Genomic DNA, 23227 nt, shown 5'->3' on the forward strand with positions numbered 1-23227 from the left:
GATATGAGTCTCCTCACCAATGTGCACTTAGAACGTGTTTTAATTTTCACTTTCCACTCATGATAAATATGCTAAATGATCGTTTATCAGTTCATACATAATATGTGATGCCTTGAAAGGGACCAACGAAAAAGAATTATTTTTTCCTCTTCGCTCTCCTTACATACTCTATACACACGGTAAAAGTCTCGTCACCTGTTAATCTTTTTTCCTTTTGCTTTCTTCTAAGTCACCCATCAAGTATTCTAGACTCGTTGAGAAATTTCTTCCCGTTACTTCCTTTTTTTTTACTGTCTTCGTCGTTTAAAGAATATGCTACTTTTTTGGTATTTCAATTTAATAATTTTAGGATTCTTTTTTATTATTCAACACATTCTTTGTGGAATGTTGAGTTTTTAACAAAATACCGTTTGTTTTGTTTTGGTGTTTTTTTCGAATTCAAAAATTGGAGACAAATTCAAAAATTTGAGAAGTGATTGGAGAAAATTTGCATACCGTCAGCGTAAGCAGATGATAAAACTTTGAGATATGGTGATCCTCTTGCACCCCAAGCAGGATGTCTCACGTTATTGCAAGCACCGGAAGGTGTTCTATATTTGCTAGGCGGACATGGACTTTCCATTGATTTGCATGATTCCTTCGTCGTCTTTAATCTGTCCTGCAGCCTGAAATTTAACGTAATAATCAGAAATTTTGAACTTGTATTTAACTAATTTTATTTGCAATTTAATTACAGTCGATTAACGAAATTCAACTGTAATTATTCAATTATTATTCGACTTGATATTAGACTAGAATTTATTTTAGTAATTTTAGTTTAAATATTATTTATTTATTATATTTATTATTTCTTAAATTACCTAATAATTAAAAATTTTAATAATAATTTAACATAACAGTAAAAAATTTTCTACTCAAATTTAACTAATTTAGTTTGCAATTCCAAAATTATTACATTATTTTGCAAATTACATAAAATTTTATATTTTCAAATATAGGTAAACATTAACTTTTAAATAAATTCATATTCAAATCAAAATTTAAAAAATTCACATTTTAAGTACGGAATTAATTATTTTTCTTTATTACTTTCAAATATTGGAATTAAGGGTTCATATCACTTTACACGCTTGAAAATGAAACTATTTTCTAGAATTTTTTTTACGATTCCTATGAATTATAATGATCTGCATCTTTTTTAGTTCATTAAAAAAATATTATTTGTTTATTTAAAATTTAACAATAGTTTTAGACCTGCTGAAAGTACCGATGGCAGCTGCGTAATTGATTTCTTCGATTAGAAAAATCTGAATCACAAAATTCAAGTTGATTTATGTTCAGTAGGACTGTGCTTATCGCCCGAACTAGAATTTTTAATTTTTATGCAAAAATAACAAAATGGCGGCAATTTAAACAAAGATTTTCGAAAATTAAGGTTAATATTAATATTTTTAAATATTTCTAGTTCCGGCGATACATGTGACGAAGATTTTCGTAAAAAAATTTTGAGAATCGTTCCAGTATTTTCTGAGAAAAACATGACGCAGCATGGAAAAATGTGGTTTTGAGAAAAACGCGTTTAAAGTTTGTGTTGTATACTTACATAGCCCGTGTACGCTCTCAAATAGTACTGAAAAAATATATTTTGAGTGACATATTTTACTTTCGAAATCCGTTATAAAAAAAATTTTGATTTTTTGAAGATGACAAAATGGTATGAACCCTTAAATTGTTCGCAAGAATTCAATTATTCTCATAAATAATAATATTCTTTGGAAGAATTCAATTATTTTTATAAATATAATAAAATTCTTCGCATTTTTAAAACTAATATTTCCCAAAAGGATTCAATTATTTTTAAAAATTATAATAAAATTTTTCGAAACAAATCAATTGTTTACAAAAATTTTTGATAAAATTCTTCGAAACAATTAAATTATTTTTTTAAATAATAATATTACTCTCAGGAATTCAATTATTTTTAATACAATTTTAATAAAATTTCCCAAACAGGTTCAATTATTATTTTTAAAAATTTTGTTACAATTTTTTTTTAAAAATTCAATTATTCTCGAAAGTTTTTATAAAATATTCTTTGTAAATTTCAATTATTTTCAAATGTTTCAATTGTTAATTACAATGATTAATAAATACGATTATTCTAAAAATTTAAAACATATTTTTTTAAAGATCAATTACTTTCAAATTTTTAATAAAAATTATTTTAAAAATTCCATTAATTTTAAAAATTTTTAATTAATTCTTCAAAACAATTCAATAATTTTCAAAAATTTAATAAAATTCTTTGCGAAAATTCAATTATTTTCCGTACAATTTAAATAAAATTTTTCGAAAGAAATCTATATTACTTTAAAAAATTTGGATAAAATCCTTCAAAGGAATTCAATTATTTTCAAATTTTCTGATAAGTAATTAAGTACTTCGCAAGAATTCAACGAATTTCAATAAATTAAATAAATAAGAGATAATCGTAAAAGTGTATGGAAAATTTTTTTAATAATTATTAATTTAATAGTTATTATTTATTAATAAATATCGTATTTATTTAAATATTAATTTTAAATACAAATAATTTTTAATTAGAAATTTTAATTAAAAGAAAATTAATTTTAAAAAAATTACAAAAATTAAAATTAAAAAGTTAATTGAAATTATTACTCTATCGAGTAAATAAATTTCAATATCAAGTACAGATTTAACCTCCTTCCGCATATTTTTAATAACTTCCTTTTTATTTAAAATACTTTTTATACTTCCTTGTATGGTCAATATCTTGAAAACAAAACAAAACTTTGAAAAAAATGGTTATTATCAAATACCAAACACCATTTATTCGTTTCCGAGTTTATTGCCTTAAAAATAAAATTAATATTCCTTTCATAAACGATGGATTAATGAATCTTTTAGTTTTGTCTAAACTATTTTAAAAATGAGGAAGTTGTTAACACATTTCTCTTTCACTTTACTTCTAATTAGCTGTAAAGAAATTCTCAGTTTCTAATATTGATCAAAAGATTTATCGATTTATTGTTGATGACGATAATAAAAACTTATTGCTCTTTTGAAGAACTATTTCGATAAGTGTAAATAATACAATTAATAAATATTTGTATATTTTATTGGAGGGGTATTGTGGGTTGGGCTATTAGGAACTGCACCCATTTTTTCAAATTATGTTTTGCATTAAATTTGTGTTTGTTTAAAATTCAATTACCGTAAATTGGTTATTTTTTCTATTTTTAAATAATACTTGATTTGGAATAATATATACGGTTTAAATAGAAATAAGTAATAATTTTCGTGTCTTAAGTGGCAATTTACTTGAATTGATAAATAGATCATCTTTTGATAATTGACTTTGATTAGAAGCTTTCTTCTCTACTTAGGGGAATTGTTATAATTTTAGAGAAAAGATCTACTGTCTGATCAATTTTCCAATATTGTTGCTCTTATACTTTACGGTAAACTTCTTTTTCATGAATATATATATATATATATATATATATATATATATATATATGTAGACTTCGTGTTCGAACTTTTACTTTCATGGTCGCTGTTAGTCAAGAGCGAGAGATAAGTTTTTAGTTCGATGATTATGGTCTAGATTCCCTTTCTTCGATCTTGTTCGTAACACCTAATTACCCTTTAATTATTATCAATCATGAAAGTGAATCGTAACAAAACTTCCTGGCGGGAGTGTTTTGTTTTTTTTTCTATCAAATTTAATTCATAATTCGTTTAATCTTTAGAATTTAATTCAAATTTCGTTCTCAATTAAATTGAATGAAATAATTCACTTGATTTTTATTTAATTGACTTGAATTTAATTTAATCGAATAATTTAGTTGACTCAAATTAATTGAATCGAATAATTTACTTGACTCAAATTAATTGAATCGAATAATGTACTTGACTTAAATTTAATTGAATCAATAATTAAGTTAATTCTCTAAAATTTAATTGAATCGATTAATTTACTTGCCTTTAAAATTGAATCGAATAATTCAGTTGATTTGAATTTAAAAGAATCGAATAATTTAATTCAAACAATAATTTTAGAATTAAAAAGTAGTTTCCATGAAAAAATTTCTATTTTTGTTTCTTCGAATTGAATTTGAATTTCAAAGTCAGTGGGAGATTTTGAAAAATGGCAATTTTTTTGAGAGAGATGATTCTGTAATATAAATGTAATTAGAATTTACAGTCATTAACTGACCAACATCGCCTTCACTCCTTTTCTAGATTCTTTTTCACAATATCCGTTTCAGAAAGGCTTCAAGGTTCTGTCTTTTTTTTTTAAATCAAATGCATTAAAACATGAAATGCAGGTGAAATTAGTTTTATTAATTTTATATTAATAGTTTTCTTTACTTTTCAATTTAATATTCGATAAATATGAAATTATTTGTTGAAAATTAAAAAAAAATTGTTTCCTTACGCAAGAATAAATTCTCTATTTTTCTCAAGTATCAATTTTGAGAAATTGTTTTTTTTCTCTTCTTTTTGTTTTTATTATGTCTAGACAGCTAATTTACATTTATCGAGAGATACGTTAAAGGATTTATACCTAATTGGGAAGGGAAACCTTTGGACTCTTATTTCTATAAGGAAGTCAGTCTAAACTTGACGGATATAATTATTTAAATGACGTGAACGTAAAATCATACAAAACCATGAGAAGGTAAAAATTTTGATTTTAAAAAACGAAAATTTTTCTAATTCCAACGGAATTTGTTTTGAATTAATTTGCATTTATCAGATTTCGTTTCATCAAAAGAATCTAGAAAAGTGGGAAAATAAAATTATTATTTTGAAATTCAAATCATTTGGGAAGTTAATTAAATTCAGTCATTAATTAAGTAGTTACTCGAAAAGAAATTTTTACTTTTGTTTTTTTAATTTTTCTTTCTTACTTTCCTTCCTAATTTGTATCTTTTTTTCACCTCTTAATAATATTAATTATTGAGATTAATTTGAATTTGAGTTTATTGAAGTAAAAAAATTCGGTCTTACCAGCTTTTTGATTGACGAGCAAAACGTTCAGCCTCGATGGCAACACGTGCTCTCGCCTGTAGATCATGGTCTACCCCATATACGTAATCTGTAGGAATTTAAAAATAGTTTCACTTAAATTCAACGATTAATGTAATTGAGTAAAAGTTTAAGGAAATTCCAAAAAGGGGGTTAAAAATTACGTCAATAATTCTCAATAAAACAAAATTTACAATTCAAGGATAAAAATTTGAATTGAGTTTTGTTTTTATAGGTATTCTAATTTAAAAATCAAATTTTTAATTTCTAATAATAAAAATCTGAAAATAAAAATTTTATTTACAAATTTTAATACTTGACGAAATAAAATTGACAAAATTAATTAAAGAATTTCATTTACAAAAATAATGAAACACTTTATTAAACTTCGATACTATTTAATTTAGAAGTAATTTAAAATCAAAATGTTCTATTTCTAAAAATAAAAATCAAGAATAAAAAATTTTATTTCTAAATTTTAATACTTAAAAAATTAATTAAAGAATTTTATTAACAAAAGTGACGGAACATTTAATTACTCTTTGATACTATTTAATTTAGAATAATAATTATAATAATAAATTTAATTCAGAATTCAAAATTTTTAATTTCTAAAAATACTTTTATTTCGAAATTTGTATACTTGATGAAATTAAAGTGAAAAAATTAATTAAAGAATTTTATTAACAAAAATGATGGAACAGTTTATTACACTTTGATATTATTTAATTAACAGATGGTTACTAAATATTTCAATGCAGATTAGAAAGTAGCCTTAAAAATAATTTCATAATTAGGATTATATTCGATGAAATATGTTTATACTTTTATTAAATGATTATTATTTACGATTTGTTTTTTTCAAATAGAAAAAATACTAAGATTATGACATGAAATTCGAATTTTTTTAGATACAATTTGTAAACGTTTGAAAATATAAAAATTTCAAATTCTTTTTTATTGAATTTGTTTTTTATTATTTTTTATTATTTTTGAATTATATAAACAAGTTATAATCATAAAACTTGGGTAATTTCGACGTGTAGAAAGATTTATTTGAAGATTCAATGCTAATTAGATTTTGTCAGGTTGTAATTTAGGTGGAGTTTTATTGTTATACGGGCAATAAATTTCGTATTAATTCTCGTCAAAAATTATGAGAATAATTCTCACACTATTGTTTTGCGATTGTATAATTTAGTAAAAAATATTTAGTAAAAAAAGCTCTAGTTTGCGTAATTCTTTTTGTACGAAAAGAAAAATTTCTTTTTTCTTATCGGGCAATAGAAGTGTTTGATCGAGTGTTAGCAAATTTTTTTTTTATTTTTTTTTAAATATAATTATTTCTTACCAGAGATGTCAATTTGGTGAATCGCTGGGGAAAGTGCAAGGGCTGTAAAAACCACGGACAGCAGTCCTAAGGTGATTCTGAAACACAATTAATTACATCAATATTTAATGACTCTTTGATTTCATTAGAATTATATTGTAATCATTTTAGTTAATTGGGAATAGTATCTATTTAGCATTTCAATTCCACTTCTGAATTTTTTTAAAATTATAATATTCAAAATAATTGGTTTTTTTAGTTTTTGCATAAGTAAAATTCGTTTAAATTATTAAAAAATTAAATTTATAATTTTTCCTAGAAATTACTCAATTTTTTATATTGGGTATTTTAGATAAAAAAAATAACAATTGGAATTTTATATTTAAAATTATTTTAAATTGTAAATAAATTATTATAAAATCTAAATAATATTTATTTTATGCCGGTCTTATTGGTCTATTTTTAACTTACGGCTACTAATAAAATTTATTTATTTGAAAATTATTGGAATTTAATGCATTAGCAAATCTAATAATCTAGACACTTTCTCCTATATTATAAGCAAGTGAGAGAAAGAGAGTGATAGAAATAGAAAATGAGACAAATTGTTAATCTGAAAAAAAATTTAATCCAGTAGAATTATATGTTCATATAAATTTTTATTCTTTCATATCCCCCAGTGTTATTAAATGGAGAATTTTTTTTTGTCCATTTTGAAAATATGATCTTTTTCATTGTGCATTCAAATGTTCCAATGTAAAATCATGTAATATTAAAAAAATAATAAAAAAAAGAAAAGCTCTTTCAAAGATATAGGTATACTATTTATAAACATTAAAGTCAATCGTAAAATTGGAGAGATTCATTTGCAGAACAATAAAAATTTCTTCAGTAAATATATTATTCGTCATTTATTTTATTTGTCAATTGAATTATTAGGTAATTAATGTCTTTATTAAAATTTTATTCTCTTTTATTGTATTACTTCATTACTTCTCTTAATTTATTCTTGTATTTTTATTTTGTTTTATTGCTTTATTTATTTTCGAACTAATACATTTATTTATGGGAGAGTGTTGCAAACCGGACCGGTCTCAATATTTCCGAAATGGCGAAGTTGTCAAAAGTGTTGTTTACAAATTTAAAACAACCATGTTTAGTATACCTTATTTTTTCAATGTGACAGTATTAGCTTGCGTTTGTGCAACGAAGGGAGCAAAAGTTTTTTTTTTAGTTTTTTTCTACACTTTTACGAATTTTTTCTTAAGGAAATTCTGAGGAAATCGTGTAATGTTTCCAAATATTAGGTCTTAGGTTTTGAAGGTACACACCTCAGGAATATTTACCACCAAAATCTTTGATGAATTTGCAAAGCGTTTCTTTTTGACAAACATTTATTCTCAAAATGGGCCTGTGGGGCAAACCGGACCGTTTTCGGTGGGGCAAACCGGCCATAGGATATTTCCATTGAATTAAAGTTTCATAAAAATTATTTTTAAATAAAATGTTTCTTTCATTAAAATATTTACTTACAATGAAGAATAATTATCTTCCAATGATAATTGGACCCTTTAATATTGTTTCTCTGATAATGACAAAAAATTTTATTTTTTTATTAAAAAAAATATTTATTTAATTAAAATTTAATCCCGTATTATTATTTTCATTACTACAACCATTGTTTACATGATTCTTTATGTTTTTTATTATTGTACATAGATTATGTAAATGCAATATTATAAATAAAAAACCAACGGTCCGGTTTACCCCAGGGGGTGGGGCAAACTGGACCTTTTGCAAAATTCTTTAAAGTTAACACAGCAACTGAACAATAAAAGATGAAGTATAGGTGTCTCTGGGAAAAAGTTGCGCAATTAAATGATCTTTCAAACAAGCCATCGAAAAATGAAATCGGTTAATTCGTTTAGTCACAAGAGTAAAAAAAGCCGTTAGTGGCCGGTTTGCCCCACTCTCCCCTATAATTTATTTGGAATTCATAATAATTTGTTTGAAATTCATAATAATTTATTTGGAATTAATAATAATTTATTTAGAATTCGTAATAATTTGTTTGAACTTCATAATAATTTATTTGAAATTCATAATAATTTATTTAGAATTGATAATAATTTATTTGGAATTCATAATAATTAATTTAATTATTAAACAATTATTATATACCTAATAATATAACTATTTGATAATTGAAGTATAAATTACATTTGTATAGAATTCGGTAAAAAAGATTTTTGAATCAATGAGAACTTTAATCTATTTAAATATTTACTTTCTAAATAAATGTGTATGTATTTATTTAGTAAAATGTCTTAGAAACAAAAAGAAATATCTTGAAAATTTTTTCCAGTTATCTAAACAAATGACAATGACTCAAGCACTTTTTTAAATATTTATTTCTTTTCTTTTTTGAGAAAAGGAAACTACAGAAGTTATTTGAACTTTTTAAATTCTTTCTTTTTCTACTGAAATTTTAAATTGTTGAGGAGAAAATTATTTCTTTAATATAAAGAAAATACTTTCGCACTCATCAAGAATTAATTTCTAATGAAAAGTATTTTTAAATTTAATATTTATGAGAATGAGAATATTTAATTGATAAAAACATTTTTATCATCGAAGTTTCATCTCTCCTTCTGTGTGTATATATAATACATATATGAAGAGAATTTAATATATTTGAGAAATAATTTCACAAAAATAGTTGGGAAATATTTCTTCACTTTTTTTATGACATCTCGATTATGTTAAAAGTTTCATAAGAGAAATTTTTAAAATCATTTTCCCTTGTTTTATACACGATAAAAGTTTAAAATTATCCTACTAAATGAACTTTAACTTTCATCTTCATTCCATGAGTTCTATGACAATAATAATTGAGAGAGAAAAAAGAAAGAAAGAAAGAAAGAAAGAAAGACTCTCATATAATTTATTTTTAATGTTTCTTTCTCGTTGAAATTTTAATAGCAAAAATTGCTTGATGATACACCTGAAGATTTTTTTATTTTTGACACCTATGATTTTCTCCCTGTCAATGAATTTTATTGTAAATAAATAATTTACACTTTGGGGGTATTTAATTTTTCAATATTTTTCCATTTCGTTTATTTTAGAAGTCAATTTTTTTATTTATTGAAATAATTTGTTAATTTTTTGTTTTAGATTCTTAAATATTTTTACCGGGGAGAAAATTTCAAAATTTCTCTGAAAAAAGTCTCGTCATTTATTTCAACGTTTAAAACTTTAAGGACATGATATTTTCAAACCCAAATGGATCAAAAAATAGTTTTTAACGCTAAACGTCGATGCCAACTTCAGAGACTTTTTTTCTATATTACCTTTATTTTTTACTACATTTTATATTAATTTTCTGTTCATATTTATATCTTTTTATTAATTTTCTATTCAGTTTTATTAAGTTTTAATTAATTTCTTTCTTTATTATTTATCTGAGAAATAAAGAAAATGTAGCATTATAATAAAAAAAGTTTTTTTTTTAATAAATAAAAAATAATTTTCGCGAAAAATAAATAAATAATATTAACGTATTCAGTAGTAAAATAATAATTATAATAAAGTGACAATGGAAAAATGATTGAAATTGAAATTAATTGTATTTAAATATTATAATTAGATTTTAATTGTCATCGTCTAATTTTCTTTTGTTGAGAATAAATGTTGGGGGGGAGGATAAAGAATTAAATAAGCGTAAGATGTAGATTTGTTTCTAATTGACTTGAAAAAAGTGGGAAATAGAATCTGATACTTTTAAAATACTAGTTCAATATAATATAAATACGAATGCGGATGTTTGTTGCTCTGAGTGTTAAACAGGCTCGACTTTCAACAACGAGTAGCCAGTAGTAATAAAGGTGGGCCTGAATGGGCTTAAGGCTATTTGAAACCAAGTCCAGGGCCTACCACAGCCTCAGGAAATATTTCTCGGTCTTATTTTTCTTTCTTTTTTTTTTAATGTCAAGCTAATATTGAAAAAACTTCTTTTCCATGAAATTCTCAAAATTCATCAAAAACAGATTTTTGAGTATGGTCAAATGAATATATTTTATAATATAGTAAAATGAATATATTTTTGAATAATAGTAAAACAAAATATTGGTAATAGTATTTAGAGGCCTTTTATTTATAAAAAAAACGTAAAAGGCCTCTAAATACTATTACCAATATTATTAAGAAACGGTTCTAAAATAAAATTAATAAAACAAAATATTGTTTTAAATTAGGGGCCGTTCAAAAAATACGTAACGCTATTTTTCGGAAATTTGGACCCCCCCTCCTCCCATGTAACGCAATGTTGTATACATTAGCGCCATTTTTTCTGCTGACTGTAACAAATAGCTTGACCCCCCCTCCCCCATAAAGCGTTACGTATTTTTTGAACGGCCCCTTATCACACATTTTCTATCAAAAAAAAGTTTACAAATTTCACTGCGAAACATGTTATATTTTTGAAGCGAATTTATAAGTCATGTAATTTACATAAATTATTTTTTTCTTAATATTCTCAGTTATCATTGTCCATAATTAATGAATCTTTATTTATTAGATGCAGTTGTGAGTTGTAATCGAAATTTTAATTTCTTTTTACTTTCACTTGAACTAGAAAAGGCGAGTTTTCTCAATGAGAAAAATCATATTATGAAGTGATATTTATAAAAAGAACGCGCAGCTATAATTGTTTTTATTAAAAAAAAAATTGCCAAAAAGATAATTACATTTTTTTAAATTAAAATTTATTTTAGTTTTTTCAATTTATTTGATTTACTTTTTTATTTAGATATTATTTCTATATTTAGTAATTGTTTCAATATTTTAATTTTTGTATTTATTTTTTTGTATTTTATATTTATTTAGGTTTTTATATTTATTTTATACTTTCTTTATATTTATTTAAAAAAATATTGGCATCTTTGGTTAATTTTATTTCTTCTCATTGAATATCATTAATCATTCAGGTGTTGAAAGGGAAGAGAAGAATATATTTAATGACGAAAATTAAATAATAATTTTAAAAAAAAATAACTCGGACGTTTTAATAATGGAAACATATATACTTTGTCATTGTTAATTCTTTTGATTTGAAAAGATTTTGAAGTGTTAATAAATGAAAATCTTCAAAGTGAAAATTTATGATTATAAGTAACAGAAATGAAATGAGAAATGGTCAATAATTTGTCAGTTGGCAAATATAAAATTCTTGGCATTCTAACTAAACTCACATGAGACGAGGGGCTCGATAATAATTCAGTGTCAGTGGGTCAGGAGAAATCTTTCCCCTAGTTCCGCACACACGTGCGACTGCGATTGCTTTTTTCTGTACAACTCCCTTTTTTGAATTTTTGTTTTCCTATTGTGTAAAATTTTAGCAATTTTTTTCTATTTGCAAAATTAAATTTGTTTTAATTTTTGATGGAATTCGACAATTTTTGATTGAGAGGAGAAAAAATTTACATGTTTTTTTTTTGAAGGTAGAAAGTGAGAAAAGTGTAATTTAGAGAAAAGAAGTTATGAAAGTAATTTTTATTTAAAAGTAAGAAAGTGTTTTTTTTTTGTTTTTTTTTAATTGTCTGTTTTTATAAATAAAGGAGACGCATTTTTTTAAAATTCGGAGTAAAATTTGGTAGAAAAAGTGGCCTTTTGCAGACAGTGATGACCACTGTATATACATACTCTAGGACAAAAGCCATTTCTGAGACCACTTTCACCCGCGAAGCATTACAAACACTTCCTATACGTCTTTCCATTACGGTTTATTGCCCGATGGAATTCAATGCTCGCGACGACCATTCAAATTACACATGTCTGTTATTATATATACTAGACGACAAATTGCGCGCGCAAGCGCGCGCCAACAGTGTTTCGAGTTTGATGATGAAATATTAATTTTCAAAACATAATTAAAAAATCAAATAATTAAACATAATTTATAAAAAATAGACATATTTATATAAAATAAATGATCATATTTTGTTTATTATAAAAAACATTTATTACATGAAGTAATACGAACAAAATCATCAAAAATTAGGCCTAATTTTATTAAAATTTACTCTCTAAATCAGAATCAGTGAAATTCCTACTTAAGATTAGTGAAACTTGACTAAGAATCAGTGACTTTATTCTCGCGATTTGAATCAGTGGAATTAAACTGAAAATCAGTTAAAAATGACGGAAACTGAAAATCAGGAACTAAAACGAAACTAAAATTTCGAAACGGTTCTTGGTATTTATTCAAAAATAAATTTTATTTACTTATAAAATACTCATATACATTTATTTTATAATTAATTCAGGGTGTCCTGCAAGTACTAAGAAAAAAATTTCCTGACTTTCCCTTGACTCTTCCCTTTTTTAAAACAAATCTTTAACAAAAAAAATTATGTGAGCTGGTAAATATTAACGTAATTTTATGATAGTGAACTTAAACACTTTATTTATCATCATTATAAACCTTCTTTTGTTGTAAACAAAATATTACACACATAAAATCTAAAAAACAAAGATAAAATAATCTAATTATTTGTTTATTAAAAAACCACGATCTAAAGCCGCGTTCCCATGAGATAAAATTAAAATCATTTTCACAAAGTTTTCCAAATTAGAAAAGCCTTTTGATGATGATTTCAAAAATGAAAGAGAACCAATAAACGAAAGTGATTCACTCATTCAAGTATCTGGTCGACTGAAAATTTAAAAAATAAAAAAAAATCGATTTCTCATCAAATTTTAAAACCTGATTTTGATTAAAATTCCCTGACTTCCCTGACCGCTGGACACCCTTATTAATATATTAATTATTTATATATTATTTATTATTAAACTTTTTTATAATATAATATAATTTTATTTATAACAAAAAATTGTAGGATAATAAAAAAATTAATAATAAATAAATTTTAAAATACAATATACCGTCAGAAATTGTCAGTACGAACGACGGGCGAGCTAAGAAAAATTGCTGCTGAAATTAAATTAACATAGTTTATTATTGGAAAATGATAGCTACTTCACTAAGAAAACATTATACTTAATTCAAATACAAAAATAATTTTAGATGATTTTGTAATTGAAATTAGTTTATAAGTTAAATCCCAATATATATAGAAAATATCTACTGCTTTCATTTAAAAGTATTATTTATTTGAATAATTATATTTAATTATAATGTATTTTCTGTTTTGGTTTAAACAAAAAATATGTTTAAAAATATTATGTTTGAAAGCCTATTAAATTCTGCGTCGACTGATATGTAAATAAATATTATTTTATATTTTTGAGAGATTTATCTCCTAAGACATTTTGAAAAAAATTGATTAATTTTTCTAATTTCGTGCACCCTAAAAAGAGTAATCTCATAGTTAAAGAAAAAATCCTCTTCTAATATCCTCTAAAGTTTTCTTCTCCAAAGGAAAATATGTCAAACAATTTTTTGACGTTCAAATGTCAGAAAAATTGAATTCAAATGAAATAAATAAAGGAATAAATATATTAATAATTGTAAGTAATTAACTATTAGTTTTTAATTATATTTATTTAATTAAAAACATTTAATTCAGTGCATCAAATTAACTTTCCTTCAGAAGTTCATAATCGTAGTTAGTAAATAATATGCGAGAGAAAAATCCTCTAAAGTGAAGAGTATTAATTCTTATACCATATATAAGAGAAAAATATGCATTCAGTTTAGAGGATTCGGAATCAAATCAAATTTTAGAAAAACATACTTGGATATTTTTTAGATATTTCAAAAACTGTTGAATAAATTTTAAATTTCAAAGATGACTTAAATAAAAGCTGAGACTATGAATGATTATGTTATATTATAAGAGTTTTTAATTTTGCTCCCCATTTTTCTAGACTGTGCAGCCACACAAACATATTACACGAAAATTGAAAAATTAATCAATTTTTTTTTAAATATCTTAGGTGATAAAATCTCTGAAAAATATAAAATAATATTTATTTACATATCAGTCGAAGGAATTTAATAGGCTTTCAAACAATCTAAGAACCAAGTTTCTATCATTTTGTAACAATAAACTATGTTAATTTAATTTCAGCAGCAATTTTTATTCTTAGCTCGCCCGTCGTTCGTACCGACAATTTCTGACTGTTAGTGTATATTTTATTTTAAATCAATAATATAATTATTATTAATTTCAAAACGTTATATAATAATAAAATTCTTTTAATAACCAAACACTTTTCTTTATTATTAGTGTTGTCAGTTTCTTCTGACCTTCTTTTCTCTGTTGGTTTATGTATTTCTTTAATAATTTCTTTTAGAATTAATCTTTTTAAATTTATAGATAATACACACTTCTTAGATGAAGCAGATAAATATACGTTTTATTATCTGCAATGAAAGACATTAGTAAAATTAATTATTTTATTAGTTATTAAAATATGTATAAAATTTTTATATTGAATTTAATCTTTCATAACATTTTCTAACATTTAATTTTAACAATTTTAAATATTTTATATTGGAATAAATTAAATATTAATATTATTTACATAAATTAAATATATAAAACTTAATCATTTAAAAATTAATTCAAATCAATTTATTTAACAATTATATTTATCTAAATAATTTCTTATCAATAATAATTTATTTAATTGGATTAAATCACTTTATTACGTCAATAATATATCTGAAGGAATCGCGTTAATTAAGATAACGATTTTCACGAACGTATTTCTAAAATAGATTGAGACTATTTTTTTAAGTACTTGAAAGACGAAGATGATAAAAAAGATTTGGATAAAGGGAATATAGCCCTCTTACGCACACTACTTTTATTTTAATGTGTAAGTATATGTTCGTATAGTGAATGAACCTCTCTATGAAGGAGTTTACACCGTAAGCCTTAAATATAAGCCTCCGCGAGCATAAACGGATATGCCTCCATGAGGATATACTTGCGTCTGCGCAAAGTGTTTGCCTGCAGCTGTGTTGTGAAAGAGTTTGCCTTGACAACGTGTTCGCGCAGGCGCAAATATATGCTCCTGGAGATATATCCGTTTATGCGCGCGGAGGCTTATATTTAAGGCTTACGGTGTAAACTCCTTCTATTTCAAGTGTTTAAAATACAATTAGAAAATATGAATTCAGCCAATTCAGTATAGCTCACGAGTGAAAGCAACCAATGGGATAGGCGTTACTATACTTCGAGATATTTCGAGAGATTTTCGTTTAGAGATTTTTTATATATAGGATATATTCTCGTTATATATTCTCGTACACTTGTCACTTTGATCTAGTTTTTTCTTTCCTTTTTTTTGGATTTTCTAACCGTAAGAAACATGTTGTTCCAAATTGGACAATTTTATAAATTCAAAACAATTTTTATTTATATTTTTCATTCAATGTTGATTTATTTTGACTAGGGAATAAAAATAAATTATGTTTCTTCTAGAAATTCAAACTGGGTTAAAATTTCTTCTGAAAAAAGGGTTTTTCTATTTTTATTATTTAATTATTCTATTATTTAAATAAATAATTTAAACTATTCTATTTTATTATCTCGTTGTAGATAATTATAAAAATTATTCTAATTTCATCTGTTATAATTTTTTGTATCTATGTACTCTAAAAAATTTTGTCAAATTAATTTTCGTCTTTAATATCTTTCTTTTAATTCCAGGTCTTTGAATAGTCGGCGTCGACTCTCAGCGTTGAAAGCAATTTTTTAGAACCAGGAAGTTAAAATATTTTTTCAAAAGAAAAGTTCAGACAGTGCTCTGACGAGTTTCAACAAGTGAATGAAAACTGATACAATTTTGAAGCTCAAAAGCAAAGAGAAAAATAATTCTCGACGCTGAGCGTCGACAGGAACTTCGGGGACCTTTAATAGTCGATAATCAGTTAATTATTTTATTATAATTAATTATTTATTTTTAGTAAAATAATATAGAATTAAATCGACGCTCAAAGCAAAGCAGTTTTTGAAAAGAAAAAAAAATTAGAAAATTAATTTACATACAGAACTTGGAATAATAGAAACTTTTGATAAGGTAATTCTTTACAATTGTAATGAATTTAATCGGTAATTGTCATAATAATAGAAAAGAAAATATGTGGAGAAAGGTTGTTGTTTTTTCGAAAAAAGAGAATATCAAAAGGAATAAGCGGTTCTCCTTGACTTCATCTTCATCGCCGTTATTCTCATTGTTTCGTTTCTTTCTTGTTACTTAAGACAGAAACTGAGGGACGAGCAAAACTCTTGGCAGCGCACAGTTACTTTTATTTTCTGTCTCGCGCGCGACTTTATAAGTTAAGCATTATAACGTAACCGATATTACTGTAACTATGCGGTGTCGGCAATAAGGGTGTATGTATGTATATATATACATAAATAGGAAAAATCTAAACAGCGTATAAAACGCGTCGCGTCGTTTGTCTTTTAAGTATACTTAAACGGAATTGGAATGCGAAACATTATAAGTCATTATGTCACTAATGAGCAAATTATTACTCCATATTAACTAGGGCGAATTGCGCTGATTCATCATCTATAAATTGCAATGTTGACACTTGCGGTTTTGTCGTTGACCGATATTGTATTTTCCTTTTTTTCTCTTTCCTTCGTTCATTAACAATAATTCTCCTTCTTCCGGTCTCATCTTTATTGATGACTTTTTCCCTCTCACTTGTGAAATCATTGAACTTTAACTTATTTTTTACATTCTCATCACGTGAGAAGGTAGTTTTTCTATTTTTATTTTGTTTGTTATTAACTTTTTTTACTTATAATTAAAAATAAAATAGTTTTTACTATTTTTCCTTTTTAAATTTAAATTTCATTCAATTTACATTTTTTTCTATTTATTATATTTATTTATTTCATTATATTCATTATATTTATTATATTTATTTTATTCCTTATACTCATTACATATATTATATTCATTACATTTTTAAATTTATTATATTTTATTTTCTCATAGAGAAAGGATTGTATTTATATATTTATTTTATTCCACACGGAGAAAAATAATTGGATAGATTATACTAAGTATTGGATAATATATCTATTTTTGATAGACTCTGGAGCGCGATCCGATTAGTTGGATAGTGCGACCAATTTTATTGGATCCTTAAAAGTTTCATATTTTAACCAATTCCAATAGCTAGGAACATTCTATTGGTTGCTTTGTCCAATTCTCTAGTGCACATTTACTTTCGAGTTAGTTACTTCATCTATTTTTGACTGGTAGAATATCTACCTTTTTATTTAATAATATTAATAATATTGAATATTGAGTATCTGAGAAGTAAATAATTGAAAAACCATTTCATCACTACTATGTTAATTTCAAGTAGGCAAAAAACTTACATTCCCCAGGCGCGAAAGACCAGTGCTGACGATGGGTTGAAACTTGACTGAGTCTTGAACGCCCAGCGTGGGTAACCCAGAGTTGAAGCAGTCTTTATATCATTGTCACTCAATATTGGTTCAGCATGGGACACCAATGTTCGTCCCATGCTCGATTTAACACTCGGTCAATCTTCGTGAGTGGAGCTTCAACATCCAGTCTTTATTCAAGCTTGAATCAATCTTGATAGTTTATTTATTACCGTGTGCACTTAACAATATTAGATATAAATACTTATAAATTATTTAATATTAAAATATTATTTCTGATAATTTTTAGTAATTTTTTATACTATTTAAAAATTATTATTATTAATTATTATTAAATAATATAATAAGTATTATTATTATTGTTATTAAGATATCAATTGGTAAATAAATATTAATATTTATTTAGTGTATAATATTTATATTAATTACATAAGATTCATATCAATAAAGTTAAATTATTATATATTATTTTTTTTCTTGCACAGTGTCAAATTATTATTTCAAAGTTCAAGAGTTTCGTTTATCTGAAAAATTTTCAGTGAAAAAAATGTTCATTAGGTAGTAATAAATATTTATGCCTAGTAGTTTTACACTAGGATTAACCGTTTACTGAATATTATCAAAAATATATTTTTCGTCAAACGCGCGCGACTAAACACAAATAACCTTGAGACTTTACAGCGCGACGTTGCGATTGTCGTGTTCCCACCATCCCATCTACACGGCAAAAAAAATCAGCCTAATAATGCATGGAGTCTATTGGTTCGATTTTTACATGAGCCCATTTTGCAAATATCACACAGGAGTTTACTAAAAATGCATGGCTTTTGTGACTTTTGCCACAGCACCATGCGAAAATAGGATGGATTCCAAGCTAATCACGCATGGTAGTGTGCGTGCAATATACACAACAGACGCTCATGTGTTTTTAGCCCAGAGATGCCATTAGGCGGAGGAATTTCATCCCCACTCTTGCGCCATTTTACATTGACTTAAATGTAAAATGGTGCAAGAGTGGGGATGAAATTCCTCCGCCCAATGGCATCTCTGTTTTAGCCTAGTATTTTTTTCCGTGTACTCAATGCTTTCCCCTCATGACGTCACAGGCGGGGAGTGCATTGAGTAGATGGGATGGTGGTATTTGTGTTTAGTCGCGCGCGTTTGACGAAAAATATATTTTTGATAATATTCAGTAAACAGTTAATCCTAGTGTAAAACTACTAGGCATAAATATTTACTACTACCTAATGAACATTTTTTTCACTGAAAATTTTACAGATAAACGAAACTCTTGAACTTTGAAAATAATAATTTGACACTGTGCGAGAAAAAAAATAATATATAATTTAACTTATAAAATTATCAGAAAAAATATTTTAATATTAAATAATTTATAAATATTTATATTTAATATTGTACAGTGCACACGGCAATAAAGGAACTGAATATTGTAACAAGATTGACCGAGTCTTGAATCGAGCATGGGACGAACATTGGTGTCCCATACTGAGTGACGGCACTGGCATTGATATAGTAGATTAGGCGAGAAGCCTTCCAGCCTTCTGTGGCCGAGCGGTTTAAATGCGTGCGTTGAGAACTTCCGGTATGCGTTAGGGGGGCGGGGTGCGTGAGTTTCGATCCCACATGCGAGCGAATATTTTTCATTCTTTGTTATAAGCGTTTATATAAAAAAATAAAATTGTGTGTTGTGTCGTGAATAAAAAATGTGAACATGTTTATAAATAATGTTAAAAGTATGTTAAAAATCAAGAAAAAAATGTAACGATTAACAGAAAAATTGTCTTTTGCTTCCTCATGAGGAAGCTTTGCATTAGTGACGATTTTCAATTTTTCAAAAGAAGGTTATATGGACTCATTTTCATCTAAAACATGTATATTCAATTATGAGCAAATGTCCAGATGTATGTGTGTGTGTATGTGTGTATGTATGTGTGTGTGTGTGTATGTCACAAAAATTGTGTACAAATTATCTCAGACAAATTTTGATGGATTGTCCTGAAATTTTGCAGGTTTATTGCAGTCATTAATACCTAAAATCTGACACAAGGATTTTCGAAAATATCTACAAAAATTTTTTTTTACAATTTTTTTAAAATTCAGAAAAATTTGTTTTTTTGTATTTTTTGAAATAATTTTTTTATTTGTTAATATTTTCATTAATTTTTCTCAAAATTACATTCCTGACAAGAAAACGAATCGATTGATGTATACAAAGTATATATTTTATCAAAATTTATCAAATTAATAAATATTTTTCTTTTTAAAAAAAAATTCAAATTTTGTATTTTTTTCATAATTTATTAATTTATTTATTTATATATTTATTTTATTTTATTTATTTATTATTTTTTATTTTATTTATATATTTATATATTTATTTATTTATTAAACCGCAATTTTTATACATTGAGGAAGCTAAATGGTCATGAAATGAACAGCTTGTTTTTACTAAAATTATTTTTTTAAAATTACTATTCAAATGATATTTATTGTTAGTAATATATTCTTATTTATATGAAAATAATATAATTATTACAAATAATAACTTATTGTCATTAAATATATATATGTATATATACGCACATGAATTAAAATAATAACAATAATATTTATTATTATTATTAATAATTCATATATTCACATTATATTGAATAAACGTGAGAAACGAGTAAATTTGGGAACAGTGGAAGCAGTCTTGTTTAAGTCCTGCGTTAGGCGTCCGCAGCATTGATTGAGCATTGATGTCCAATGCTGAATCAAGGCTCGCGCTGCAGTCTGGAATCGGTGTTACATTAAAGCTTCGATCAGTCCTGCTCTCGCTGATTCACTCATGCTCAATCAATGTTGACCAATGCTCGGCCAATCTTTATAAAGCCTGAACTCGGCGTCACTTCGCGCCTGGCTGCTTTTCAAACATAACTTATTTTTAAATAAAATTTAAAAAATAATGATTCTCCTTCTAAAAGTTTCAACTAATAAACTGCAAATTAGTTTCAAAATCACATACAGAAAAGATAAATAAAGTAGGGTTAGAATGTGGAATTTTCACTGTATTAAATATATATATATATATATATATATATACACCCAAGTGCGAAATGCCAAGACTGCAAAAACGGCCCATCATTGGTGCAGTAATGTCTGCCGAGAATTGGCAGTAGTTACTGGGCCATTATTGGTGTTCAAAACGTCCCATTACTGGGCCAATGATGGCGCCGATGGTCAGAATTTCAAATTTTTTAAGACTGGGCCAGCTCTCGGCCCAATAATGGCACATTCATGGCAAAGTTGATCAATCTTTAATGGCAAAAGACAATTGCCAGTGATTTGCCGACCATCGGCCCAGTAATGGCTCATTATTGGCACTTTAATGGCAAAAAATTTGTATCGTTCATGGCAAATTACAATTACCACTATTGGGGAGTAGCTTGGCTCAATAACGGCACAATATTGGCAAAGTTGATCAATCTTTAATGACAAAATTCAATTGCCAGTGATATCACGAAGATCGGCCCATTAATGGCACTTTCATGGCAAACATTTTGTATCTTTGATGGCAAATTATAATTGCCAGTATTGGGGCGTAGCTTGGCCTAATAACGGCACATTCACGGCAAAGTTGATCAATCTTTAATGGCAAAAGACAATTGACAGTGATGTGACGAAGATCGGCTCATTAGTGGCACTTTAATGGCAAAATTTTTGTATCTTTGAAGGCAAATTATAAATGCCAGTATTAAGGCGCAGCTTGGCTCAACACAGTAACACAGCACGTTTTTCGTATCCTTTAACATTATAGCAGACAGTGTTGAATTTAAGGCAGCTCTTAAATTAAGATTTACTTTTTACTGTGAATAATGGCACATTCACGGCAAAGTTCATCAATCTTTAATGGTAAAAGACAATTGCCAGTGATGTGACGAAGATCGGCTCATTGATGGCACATTAGTGGCACTTTAATGGCAAACATTTTGTATCTTTGATGGCAAAATATAATTGCCAGAATTGGGGTGTAGCTTGGCCCAAGAATGGCACATTAATGTCTATCATTTTGTATCTATGATGGCAAATTATAATTGCCAATATTGGGACGTAGCTCGGCCCAAGAATGGCACAGTATCGGCCAGTGTAGTGTAGCTTATAAGAACCCTTTTGCTTCCTCGACTTCAAGTCAGAGTAGCAGAGTGGTCAGAGTGTTAGGCTGTGGTGCGTCAGGTTCAGGTATCCGCAGTGGGGGCACGCCACAGTGAAAAAGTTTTAGGCCGTTGGCTGTACTGGTTCTCTTAAAACGCCAGAACAAGTGTTTTCCTTCTGACCAGCACGTCAGACGTCCTTTTTCTTGACAGTAGACTTACTTTTTCAGTTCAACCGCCGTGCTGATAGCTATTTCCCACTATTTCCCTAAACCACAGAACAACGCATGCGCTGAAGAAGTATGTCTACTGTTTTGAAAAAGGACGTCTGACGTGCTGGTTGAAAGGGGAACTGGTTGTTTCGGAACCAGTACAGCCAACGGCCTAACATTTTTTCACTGCAGTGTCTTATTTCGGTACACTAATAACGAAGTTCTCGTCACTAACTGCAGAGGCGCTGGTGGCTCAAGTAGCGCGATTATATAAAAGTGTTAACATCGGGGACCGCTTCTCAAACGAAACTACACGGAAAAAAAAAGTTCGAAGATTATTCGGGAACTTCATTCTTAACTCTTGGATACGGCGGGTAGTTCACAGAGAACTAAAGGTTGCCTCGTTTAAATATGTCATTTACTATTTCTCTACAAATTATAACTATTTCACCACTTCTCGGCAAACTGTTCTTGAAAAAGTCGGGAACTGTTCAAGAAAATCGAAAAGTTAGGCGAATGCAAGAAAAAATGGATTCTGCTTCCCCCCTCCCACTTCCCCTTCTTGACACGTCCGCACACACACACACACACATACACATTTATCCTTGAAGGTCACATAACAATTTTTATTTTTTATTAAGTTTCTGAAATAGAAAAAACCATATGAGAGAAAAATCGACGGCGGCTGGAACAGAACTCGCGTACCCGAGGAATAGAAGTCCGGCGTCTTATCCACGTGAGCTAAACAGGAGCGTTAAATACCTCAGCATAAAATAAATATATAAGGCACGCAAGTCTTACTGACTGTGAGACTTGTTGAGACTGGTGCGCACTGTTTCTGCGCACCAAGATTCCTTGACGAGTTCCCGAAAATTTCAGAAACAGTTGCGGCCAGTGCCATGGACTTTACATGAGAAAGAAATGAAAAAAAGACTATTAGACTATTTACAGCGTTTTCTAATACAGTTCCCGAATTTCTTTCAAACATTCATTGATTACCATTGAATGTTCGACGCTAGTTCAGAGCTGTTACCACGTATCCAAGAGTTAGGAAATAATTCCTGAAATATC

At 26.7% G+C, this 23227-nt stretch overlaps 1 protein-coding gene across 1 annotated transcript in view; it reads right to left on the reverse strand.

Moving 5' to 3' along the window:
- The window catches only part of LOC122510975, a 99713-nt gene that overhangs the window by 43201 nt on the left and 33285 nt on the right, over window positions 1–23227 (reverse strand). Inside the window, exons 2-4 of the mRNA XM_043625937.1 lie at window positions 6407–6483; window positions 5038–5125; window positions 496–665 (exon numbers count right to left, since the gene is read on the reverse strand). Coding sequence (XP_043481872.1) covers window positions 496–665; window positions 5038–5125; window positions 6407–6483 — 335 coding nt within the window. The remainder of the gene's footprint in view (window positions 1–495; window positions 666–5037; window positions 5126–6406; window positions 6484–23227) is intronic.

This window comes from Leptopilina heterotoma, unplaced genomic scaffold (genome assembly GCF_015476425.1).
Source record: "Leptopilina heterotoma isolate Lh14 unplaced genomic scaffold, ASM1547642v1 Lhet_8, whole genome shotgun sequence".
Taxonomy (NCBI): Eukaryota; Metazoa; Arthropoda; class Insecta; order Hymenoptera; family Figitidae; genus Leptopilina; species Leptopilina heterotoma.